General features: G+C 41.1%; 1 protein-coding gene across 1 annotated transcript in view; it reads left to right on the top strand.

Annotated features, from left to right (window-relative positions):
* Positions 1-12,490, top strand: part of LOC110520038 (cadherin-13) — a 603,183-nt gene that overhangs the window by 190,191 nt on the left and 400,502 nt on the right. The window contains exon 3 of the mRNA XM_090218153.1: positions 12,269-12,480. Coding sequence (XP_090074279.1) covers positions 12,269-12,480 — 212 coding nt within the window. The remainder of the gene's footprint in view (positions 1-12,268; positions 12,481-12,490) is intronic.

Raw genomic sequence — 12,490 nt, 5'->3', positions numbered from 1 at the left:
GTTAGGATCACTACTTTATTTTAAGAATGTGAAGTGTCAGCATTATAGTAGATAGAAATAAAAGTTGGAATAAATCATCCTTTCATCACATTCCCAGTGGGTCAGAAGTTTTCATACACTCAATTAGTATTTGGTAGCATTGCCTTTAAATTGTTTATCTTGGGTCAAACGTTTCAGGTAACCTTCCACAGGTTTGTAGGTCTCCTTGCTCGCACATGCTTTTTCAAAATCTGTCCGCAGATTTTTTATAGGATTGAGGTCAGAGATTTGTGATGGCCACTCCAATACCTTGACTTTGTTGTCTTTAAGCAATTTTGCCACAACTTTGGAAGTATGCTTGGGGTCATTGTCCATTTGGAAGACCCATTTGCGACCAAGCTTTAACTTCCTGACTGATGTCTTGAGATGTTGCATCAATATATCCACATAATAATTTTTCTGCATCATGATGCCATCTATTTTGTGAAGTGCACCATTCCTGCCTGCAGCAAAGCACCCCCACAACATGATGCTGCCACCCCTGTGCTTCACGGTTGGGATGGTGTTCTTTGGCTTGCAAGCCTCCCCCTTTTTCCTCCAAACATATCGATGGTCATTATGGCCAAAGAGTTCTATTTTTGTTTCATCAGACCAGAGGACGTTTCTGAAAGAAGTACGATCTTTGTACCCATGTGCAGTTGCAAACTGGCGGTTTTGGAGCAGTGGCTTCTTCCTTGCTGAGCGGCCTTTCAGGTTATGTCGATATTGAACTTGTTTTACTGTGGATATAGATACTTTTGTACCTGTTTCCTCCAGCATCTTCACAAGGTCTTTTGCTGTTGTTCTGGGATTGATTTGCACTTTTTGCCCCAAAGTAAGATCCTCTCTAGGAGACAGAATGTGTCCTGTAGGCATTTCGAAATGTTGAGTTGCAATGGTACAATGTTTTTCCAGTGCAAGTACTACAGCCAATGTGTTGGTAGAACTTCAGTAGCGTTTTACTCAAATTTGCTTTGTTAAAATCCTCAGCTACAATAAATATGGCCTCAGGATATGTGGTTTCCAGTTTGCACAACGTCCAGCGTAGTTCTTTGAGTGCCGTCGTGCAATCGGCTTGTGGGGGAATATACACAGCTGTGTCTATAACCGAAGAGAATTCTCTTGGTAGGTAATACGGTTGGCATTTGATTGCGAGGTATTCTAGGCTTGGTGAACAAAAAGGACTTGAGTTTCTGTATGTTATCACAATCACACCATGAGTAGTTAATCATGAAACATACACCCCCGCCTTTCTTCTTCCCAGAGAGTTCTTTATTCCTGTCTAGGCGATGTACTGAGAACCCAGCTGGCTTTAAGGACTGGGACAGTATATCCCGAGAGAGCCATGTTTCCGTGAAACAGAGTATGTTACAATCCCTGATGTCTCTCTGGAAGGGGATCCTAGCCCTGAGCTCGTCTACTTTATTATCCAGAGACTGAACATTAGCGAGTAATACACTCGGAAGTGGTGGAAGGTGTGCACGCCTCCTGAGTCCGATTAGAAGTCCACTCTGAATACCTCTTCTCCGTCGGTGGTGTTTTAGAGCAGCCTCTGGAATAAGTTCAATTGCCCCGGGGGGTACGAACAACGGATCCAATTCGGGAAAGTCATATTCCTGGTCGTAATGCTGGTGAGTCCCAAAGTTCTTTCCGGCTGTTTGTAATAACACAAAAACAAATCTGGGGTAATAATGTAAGAAATAACAGACAAAAAAATTAAATATTGCAAAGTTGCTTTGGAGCTAGAAGCAGAGCTGCCCTATCTGTCAGTGCCATCTTGTTAGAGACAACATAACTGTAATGCCTTCAATAAGAAGAAATATCCCTGTCCATTTCTATATGATTACTCTTGGTGCAATGGAGAGATGTACTGTAAAAGGCACAGCAGAGAGACTTTAACATGATTATAGTAATTTTGTGCCAGTCAGATGTGTTATTCAACATGTTGCACTTATTTTCTTAAGGTCTGTCTGGTCTATTCCCTGGCTTAGAATGTGTGTAAGTCCCAAGAGCTAGACTAAGATCAGTAGTCTGTTTTAACTAATCTTCATAGACCATATTTCATATTTGGGAGAGAGTGAGTGAAAGATTAAAAAGAGAGAGGGGGGAGAGAGAATTTTATGTGGAATAAGACATGCTGCTTCTACTTTTTTGTAGAACTTGTCTGAAAGCCCCAGTCAGGTTCCAGCTTTCTAAATGTCCTCCTAAAAGTGAGATACTGGTGTGAATGCGTCCCAGGGCGTTCTGCTCACAGGAGAAGCTCAACCTTGTTCCCTCTCAAAGGCTGTGGTGTGTTGTACACAATGCTCCTTGCTAGACTTTCTTATTTGCATTATATGGAATTATGTTTGAATAGTTTCAGAAGTAGCACAGCGCTGTCATGCCGGATTACTTAGTGTCATGTTTTTGCAAGGCCTTTTGAGGCGGAGCACACTCTAGTAGGACTGAGCTATCAGCTCTGATGCAGACACTGTCACCTTTCAGATTAGTCTTCAGATTCCCATCTCTCCCCATCATAGCGTCTTGACATTTAGTTAGGAGGCAGAAACACAGAGTAGAAAAACCTTAATACCTGACAGAAAAAAAATCTAATTTCTTGCCTGACAATGAAAAGGAATCCCAAGTAAATATGAGTGGATCATGTTGTAAGATGAAAGCCCATTTCCCTTGATCAAAGCTAAGCAGAAAAGGTTACACATCTGAAGTGTCCTGTTTTGATTTCAAAGATTTGTTGGGGTGTTTCCGTACCCTTTTAGGATGCAGACAACATAACTGTAATACTTTCAAGAGAGCGCATTTAATGATCAGGATGCTTATTTGATGAAAGGAGACAGTAATGTCAGGCATCACATTCAACCACATCTCCATTTGTAAAGCACAGGAAACTCTTTTGGGGTAAAGGTATTGAAAAATGCTTCAAAATAAATGGACATTACTTGTCATTCCTTACATGTGATGAGCCCATCTAATTTGTTTGTAAATTATTTATTGACATTTCAAATGGAATTAAACATCTACAATAACTAGCTGCATGACCAGCCCTGTTGTTTAATTTTACAGGCTGAAATTCCCAAAATCACAAATTGTAAGTATTACTGTATGCAAGAACCTCAGTAAATTCCATTCTAAAAGAGTCCTTTGGGATTTTCAGTGGATATACAGTAATACCATATTACTTATACAGTGTGCTAAATGACCAAGCCCAGTCATGAGAGGACAGCTAGGTATTTTATATTGCCATGATTGGTTTTATGGCCTAAAAGGAACTCATGTCAAATTGTGTGACACCATCCTCAGTGAGGGTTTTTAGCCAGCTAATCCGTGTTGTGCAGTGCTTTAAACTCAGACACTTCTCGGAGGACGATGGGGCCTTCTGCCATTGTTGCCTGAAATCAAAGCACAGCCCGCCATGCTCCTGCTGAAATCCTCCCAAAATTGACAACATTAGAATACCATCAAACTCTCACTGACTGCCTTTGAAATTTCTGTCACTGTTCCCTGCACACTTTGCAGGCTGTAAAGAACTGTGTGTGTTATTGAAATACATGTGGATGAAATGAACACATCTGTCATGCTTTGGGTTAGCAATGATAGTTGAATATATAAATAGTGGTTTGTTTCCCATGAGTGTATTGTGGACTGTCTCATACTCTACTGCGCATTTCTCCAGCATGGGGAAGCCTTGCCTCTCTTCCTTTCCTCTGTGTTGTCAGTCCATAGCCAGAGTGAGTGTGTGATTGTGGCCAGAGGGGAATTTAAAGTGGCTGTGGTGGAGAGAACGATGAAAAGGCCCCACGACAGAGTTGAAAAGGTTAAGAGCATTGAACGACTACTTTGATAGATATGATTCCTAATGGTTTTGTAGGCACACAGCACTAACTGTAGGGTTTTCCAATTTCAGATGGTCCTGAGGTGTTGAGAGTATAGTCTGAGAGCAGGAGGTCCAGTTCAGCTTGCACACCATAGCTTCACACAACAAAGAAGAGAAACACTGCTGAGAGCCTGGTACAAGTTTCATCTATGTTTGAGAAACACTTCCTTCTATCTCCTTTATTTCCTGTCCTCAGCCAAGAGGCAATGGTGTAATTATGTCAGCATTCACAGATCCCCCAACATTAAGTACAGACTAAGACAGGAGGAGAAAGAGAGAGGGGAGAAAGAGAGGGAGGAGAGAGAGAGAAAAAAAAGAGAGGTAGAGGGAGGTAGAGAGAGACAGGGATTGAAATAAATGTGCGATGAGCAGTTTTTATAGATACACAGCCATTGTGTTCTGCTGTGCCCCCCGTTCCTCATAATAACAGTAATTATAATGACAGGGATGATGGCAGGCAAGTGTGGGCTTGTTAGTGTCACAGTGATCAGTGGGAGTACCAGAAAAGAACAACGCTTCACATGTAACTCTAACTGTCCATCAGTCCCTTCTGTCAATGTACTGTCAGTGTCAGTGTGCCAAACAGGCCCCGCTCACTGTCTTCCTCACCAGACCTGCCGTAGTCTGCCCTGCTAACATGTCCCACTGTGGGACTGCTAGCCGCCTGCCTGGGTTAGAAGGAGGTTTCTTACAAGCTACCTGGACCAGAAAGTGTTTTTCCAATGTCATACAGGAAACATGTGGGAAACTCAGCTAGGCTGCGAGTGTGTGTGTGTGTGTGTGTGTGTGTGTGTGTGTGTGTGTGTGTGTGTGTGTGTGTGTGTCGTCTGGTCACCCATCAGGGATTATTTATGAGCGTTTTAGTTAATTTCCTTCCACACAGCCTCTTCCTTGTTAAACACTGCCTCCCTCCATATAGAACTGCCTTTTATGGCCCGCTGCACATCATAGTGTCTGGTGTTTGTATGGACAGCTCTGTGTGTTTTGTGTGTGTAGTCTGCATACATGGCTTTCTCTCTCTTTCTCTCTGTGTGAGTATGTGCATGTGTGAATGCATATTTGGCTTTTAATCATATTTACAGATAGCAATTGTGTGTTGATGATCCTACCAACCTCTTAACCCCTCACTTTATACAGTATATACTGAATTAAAACAGAGGTTTGGAACTCGATTTGTTAATGGTCTAATAACTAATTTACTGCTTGGTGATGTCAGCCGAAACTCTACGCATGCAAAACCTGCGTATATTTTATTTTCAACCAGTACACTTTTAAAGTCTTACAGTGCCTTGCGAAAGTATTCGGCCCCCTTGAACTTTGCGACCTTTTGCCACATTTCAGGTTTCAAACATAAAGATATAAAACTGTATTTTTTTTGTGAAGAATCAGCCATAATTGCTTGTTATTCCACTCTCTCAGGCATTGGTGCCATCCAAATAATTGGATGCTTTATTGAACATACATATCCCTGCAATCCAGCAATAGCCTTCTGCAACGGTGAAGACTAGAATTAGATGATGCTTCCTTTAGATTTCTCAAGCACTCAAGACCAATTAAGAAACACTAATGTTGGAAACAGAGTAAACTCACAAATATACAGTGCCATTCAAATGTTTGGACACACCTACTCATTCAAGGGTTGTTCTTTATTTGTAATATTTTCTACATTGTAGAATAATAGTGAAGACATCAAAACTATGAATTAACACATATGGAATCATGTATTATCCAAACAAGTATTAAACAAATCAAAATACAGTGCCTTGGGAAAGTATTCGGCCCCCTTGAACTTTGCGACCTTTTGCCACATTTCAGGCTTCAAACATAAAGATATAAAACTGTATTTTTTTGTGAAGAATCAACAACAAGTGGGACACAATCATGAAGTGGAACAACATTTATTGGATATTTCAAACTTTTTTAACAAATCAAAAACTGAAAAATTGGGCATCCATCCAACCATGTATATCCCATAAATCATCATGATTTTCAAACAATTATGATCTCAAAGCGAATCAGAACATGTAATAATGAAGTGTTATATAAGTTATTCTTCACCCCCATAGCTAGAATGTGGTGAGTCTAGAATCCAGAGGGAGGTCTTTTCACCCCACCATCTCCCTCTAGGGCTCCTCGCAGTGGAATGGGGTAGGGTGGATGAGAGAAGGGTACTTGTTGGGCCAAGGAGGGGAGTGTGGTAAAGTAAGATAAGGATAGGATCAACACGATCAGGGAGGATAAACCATGGTGGAGTGCCGGTATCTCTCTCAGTCAGAACACAAAGGCCTTTTACACATGTGTCCATGCATACACACACTCACACATGCATGCACACTCACACAAATTATTTTTTTACCACTCCATTTCCTTGTACAGACATGGAATTGCAGCAGGAGGATGGTGATGGTACAGGCTGGAGAATGATGAGGGATGTGGAGGGAAATTGAGGCAAAGCACATGACGGTGATAAAAGCTGATTGAAGTATTAATTATCTCTATTGCAGTGTCACTTTGGTGTTATTATCACAAGTATGTGGTGAATTTTCAAAACTCTTAGTACAAAACTCAAAACTGGTAACACTTGTAACACAGCAAGTATTGCATTCAAATCATTTTATTGTACATTCATCTTTCACCACACAGCATTGGTCCAAAATATGTTTTCTGTGAAATACCATTAGAACATTGCAAAACACAGCATGCATAGCAATGATATCTTTCCAGTTAATTCAACAGCAAAAAATGCAAGACAAATATTAAAAAATTGCCCTTTGAATGTAATATGCTACACTACCGTAAACTTTCCACATTAGTCAATACACTTGCTCTACCCATAAACATTTCTATAATTTCTATCCCATGTTTGATCAAAGGTGTGATCATTAAAGACATATTTCACAATCATTGATGCACAAATAAATGTATTGATCAGATATAATTATAGCATAGGTGTACTGAAATCAAATTAAACAAATTAAATTAATGAAAGATACATTACGTTTAACAGGCACTAGTTTGCATCAAGCCCGTCTTGAACATTTGGCCTTAAGTTCTCATCGACATCGCAGTAAATGTCCTTATTGTTCATGCACCTGCAGAAAAGCCTTTTGGCATGGCCAAGCCAAGCCTGACATTGGTTTGGATTGATGTCTTTGCGTGCCTTTTCCATGGCCTGAAGGAGAGTGGTACACTCATGGGGATGGCAATCATAAACCTTTACTGTATAGGGGATGCGTGTTACATACAGTACTTATCTGATCTCGTCAATATCAGATTTGATCAAATTTACTGTGAAGTAAAATCATAATAGTTATCATCATAGTAGAACATTACAATAGGTATTATACTGTATATTGTGGCAGACGGCAGGGAGAGGTGAGGGGAGTGATAATTGAAGGGAGATATCTTGCATCTTGCAGCCCGCTGGCTCCACCCCCGAGCCTTATATAGACTTCCAGACCCAATGAGGCGAGCCTGATCATTAAGCCAGGGAGTGCTTGGGGATAAAATAGGAAACGGCCTGCACAAAGGGGCAGAGAATGGAGAGGGAAGTGTATTTTATGGAGAGTGTGAGAGGAGAGAAATAGCGGTCTGATTACCCCCACTGTGTACCGAACCGGTTTGGCTGAGGACCTGAGTTTTAGGATTACACCTAGAGAACAGAACGGACAACGAGAACGGATTGTGGACTCTGAAATGGTTGGTGAATTCTCCCCAGCATGCAAAACTCCCTAATAAATGATTCATTTGCATTCTATCTGTGCTCCTTGTGTGTGTTTGGTTATTGAATTTGGTGACGTGGAAACCCCACACCCTTGAACCTGCTACAATGTGTTTATACTTTAAAAACAGACATGTTCATTATGTAGTTCTCAATCTGTACTAGACACAAGTTTAAACTATATAGGTTTACCAAATGGTTAAGTGATTATCAATTACAGTGCCTAGTTAATGTACACCTAGTGTACAAAACATTAGGAACACCTTTCCATGACTGACCAGGTGAAAGCTAAGATCCCTTATTGATGTCACTTGTTAAAACCACTTCAATCAAATCAAACTTTACTTGTCACATGCAATGATTACAACCGTAAAATGCTTACTTACAAGCCCTTAACTCTATTTCTTGAACTGCATTGTTGGTAAAGAAAATATTTACTAAATAAACAGAAAAGTAACACAAAATATATAAAGGGTTACTGGTATCAAGTCGAGGTAATGTGTACATGTAGGTAGGGGTGAAGTGACTATGCATATATAAACAGCGAGTAGCAGTAGTGTAAAAACAAAAGGAGGGGGGGGGTCAAAGTAAATATTCTGGGTGGCCATTTGATTAATTGTACAGCAGTCTTATGACTTGGGGGTAGAAACTGTTCTCGTCACTGTAGCAAAAAGAACAGTCTATGACTTGGTTGACTGGAGTCTGACAATTTTGGGGGCCTTCCTCTAACATCGCCAAGTATAGAGGTCCTGGATGACAGAAATCTTGGTCCCAGTGATGTACTGGGCCTTACGCACTACCCTCTGTAGCGCCTTGCAATCGGATGCCGAGCAGTTGCCATACCAGGCAGTGATGCAACCGGTCAGGATGCTCTCGATGGTGCAGCTTTAGAACTGTTTGAGGTCTGGGGACCAATGCCAAGACTTTTCAGTCTCCTGAGGGGGAAAAGGAGGTGTAGTGCCCTCTTCACGACTGACTTGGCTTGTTTGGGTCATGATAGTTTGTTGGTGATGTGGACACCAAGGAACTTTATACTCTTGACCCGCTCCACTATAGCCCCACCATTGTGAATGGTGTGTTCGGGCCTCCTTTTCCTGTAGTCCACAATCAGCTCCTTTGTCTTGCTCATGTTGATGGAGATGTTGTTGTCCTGGCACAGGCAAATCATAATGTGTAATAGGAAACATCTGAGAGTCATTAATGTCTCTAGGACGGTCTCTGCCGCCATCTGTTGACAGGTGGAACCATGACAGTCGTAGGTGAACAGGGAGTACAGGAGGGGACTAAGTGCACACCCCTGATTGGCCCACCTTCACCACCTGGGGGCAGCCCTTCAGGAAGTCCAGGATCCAGTTGCAGATCGAGGTATTTGGAGGTATTCATCTGTACATCTGTTGGGGCGGTATTCGAATTGGAGTGAGTCTAGGGTTTCCGGGATGATGGTGTTGATGTGAGCCATGACCAGCATTTCAAAGCACATCATGGCTACCGATGTGAGTGCAATGGGGTGGTAGTCATTCAGGCAGGTTAACTTCGCTTTCTAGGGTACAGGGACTATGATGGTCTGCTTGAAACATGTTGGTAGTACAGACTCGGTCAAGGAGAGGTTGAAAATGTCAGTGAAGACACTTGCCAGTTGGTCCGCACATGCTCTGAGTACACGTCCTGGTAATCCTTCTGGCCCTACGGCCTTGTGAATGTTGACCTGTTTAAAGTTTATGCTCACATCGGCTACGAAGAGCGTGATCACACAGTCGTCTGGAACAGCTGGTGATCTCATGCATGCTTCAGTGTTGCTTGCCTTGAGGCATTTGACTCGTCTGGTAGGCTTGTGTCACTGGTCAGCTCTCAGCTGGTTTTCCCTTTGTAGTCAGTGTAGATGAAGGGGAGGAGACCATTGAGGCATGGATTGTTTATGTGTGCAATTCAGAGGGTGAAAAAGCAAGACAAAAGATTTAAGTGCCTTTGAACCGGGTATGGTAGTAGGTGCCAGGTGCACCGGTTTATGTCAAGAACTGCAACGCTGCTGGATTTTTCATGATCAACAGTTTCCCTTGTGTATCAAGAATTGTCCACCACCCAAAACAAATCCAGCCAACTTACCACAACTGTGGGAAGCATTGGAGTCAACATGGCCCAGCATCTCTGTGGAACGCTTTCAACAACTTGTAGAGTCCATGCCCCGGTGAATTTAGGCATTTCTGAGGGCAAAGGGTGCAAAGGGTTCTTAATGTTTTGTACACTCAGTGTATATGTTTTGATAAATACTGACAGCTGTCAATTTCTATATTTTTACCTCATAAATGTATCAATCTGAAATCAATTTATGTTGGAATATTATATTTGTTAAAACAAAATCCTATGTGGCTGTAAATACTAAATCATTATTCTTCATCAGCCAGTGTGTTTCAATAGGACAAAGTGGAAAGAGTCGCATACTATGTGCTACCATTTGGAATTATGGTGTAGTTTACAATGCACTACTGAAATACCTGTGTTGTGTATTACAAAAGCTGATGAATTTCAGCAAAAAGACAGGCGATACTGTATCAGTTGACAAGTCATGTAGTAAAGGTGATCTTGTACAATGCTGGGTTGGGCAGAAATGGCATACAACAGCGTGCTACGTTTTTACAGTAGCCAACTGCTTTACAATACCCCAATTATGATGATTTGTCCTACGTATGTGCTGTATAAGGATAATGAAACTGTAAGACTGACGTATTACACAACATGCTCACAACCTGCCATTGGATACAAATAATAATCAAAAATTGTTAATGTTATGTTTTATTCGAATACTGTGTGGAAAATGATATTTACCATCTACTATTCTTTCTAACCAGCACTTCAAAAAGAATAGTTTTGAAATGTGTATCTTCTATTTTTTGCTATTGGTTTATAATTAGGGCTAGGCCAGCGGGACAACCGGTCATCAAATTCCGGTGAAATTGGAGGGCGTGCAATTCAAATAAATAATTCAAAAAATGATGGATATTAAACATTTTGGGACATACAAGTGTCTTATATCAGTTAAAAGTCTTGTTCATCTAACTGCATTGTCCGATTTACAAAAGGCTTTAAAGTGAAAGCATGCCATGTGATTGTTTGAGGACGGCGCCCCCACATCAAAATATTATTCAACCAGCATATGCATCATAAAATCACAAATAGCGATTAAATATTCACTTACTTTTTGAAATTCTTCCTCTGATTTGCAATCCAAAGGGTCCCAGCTACAACATGCATGGTTGTTAAGTTAGGGCACAGACTGATTTCCAACTCTGACTCCTAGTACTAAAATTCTTCCTCGTTTTGGAAGAAACAAGCCTGAAACCTTGAATAAAGACTGTTGACATCTAGTGGAAGCCATAGGAATTTCAATCTGGGAGCTGGATTTGGATACAACCCTATATTTTCCATTGGAAGATTCTGGTTGGTTTTTCTTTGGATTTGCTCCTACCATATCTATGGTGTTATAGTCTCAAACATTACTTTAACATTGCTACACACTTCAAAGTGTTTTCTATCCAATGGTACCAATTATAAGCATATCCTGGCTTCCGGGCTTGCGTAACAGGCAGTTTATTTTGGGCACGTCATTCAGACAGGGAGTGGAGAAAAATAGACCCTAGCCTGAAGAAGTTAAGTAGCTTACTGTGATTGCATTAAATTAAAATGGTAAAAAAAGAAACAAATAACTTCTTAGCCAAGAGCAATTTCTCAAGCAACATTTTTGCTAGGGCAGTCTGGGAGTGGTCTGAGTTGAGAGGGCAAAACCAGAAACTAGCTGTTATTGGCAGAGAGGTTTTGAACACTCTTTCTTAATGGTCTATTAACTGATGTCACCAGGCACCACCAAAACAGGTAGACATTTCCAGGTGGTCTTTTCAAACATCTTTTATACTAAAAAGGCATTGGCATAATTTTCACAATTTCACAGTATTATTTCAACCACATTGTGTGGAAATATATATAAAACACAGGAAATCATGTTTTTGACTGCACTGGGCTTTTAACGAGTGAGAACACAATCATATCAATAGTAATGTGAGCATTACATTGTGAAAAGCAATTACTTAATATGAACATGTATTGCAATGTGAACCATGTATTTATAGATGAAAGACTGAATGAAAGACTGAATGAAGACTGTATGATTTTGTGCTGTACTTCAAGTCAATTGAAAATGTGCTTAGAGTTTTGGAACAACTTCCTTTTTGATTATCTGTTTTGAGTTTTGTACTAAGCATTGTGAAAATGTACCACATACTTATGAAAATTGCACCAAAGCGATAAAAAAAATACTTATGTATAAGGAGTAGGAGTAGTAGGTACAGCATTAGCAGATGTGGATGTGTGTATATGTGTCTGCCCATGTGTGTATTTGTAATTGACAGAGAGGGAGCCAAAGTTTAGCTAATTTGAATAGCTACCATGGCAGGTGTCATTCATGTGACGTTGTTCACTCGTAGGGATCACTGCACCCTGGAAGAGACTGCTAATGATCAGAGACAGCACATGTAGATTAGGGAGAGTCCCTGTGATGCACAGGAACGCAATAAAGATATGTGAAGGGACAACCATCTTGCAAAGCTGTCTAAACAGTGTTGGTAACAGCTGTGGTATTTTATTCCTCTTTCTCTCTTTCCCCCCAGTGTTATTTGATGACTGTGTGGGGAACGAGGGCATGGCGTTTGAGGTGTCCCACCCAGACTTCCAAGTGGATGAGGAGATGAACCTGGTGGCCAGACGGGATGTGATGGACAGCGGCACCGTCATGTTCATCCATGGTGTCAATGAGCATGCTGAGGACATGGCACAGGTGGACATTGTAGGAGCTCTACCGCGGTCTCCCCAAACACTCAGGGTGAGTCACT

The sequence above is a fragment of the Oncorhynchus mykiss genome, chromosome 1 (assembly GCF_057628025.1).
Source record: "Oncorhynchus mykiss isolate SJ-2025 chromosome 1, ASM5762802v1, whole genome shotgun sequence".
In the NCBI taxonomy this organism is placed as follows: Eukaryota; Metazoa; Chordata; class Actinopteri; order Salmoniformes; family Salmonidae; genus Oncorhynchus; species Oncorhynchus mykiss.
Note: the sequence above shows the minus strand (reverse complement) of the source record. Positions and strands in the feature narration are given on the sequence as shown.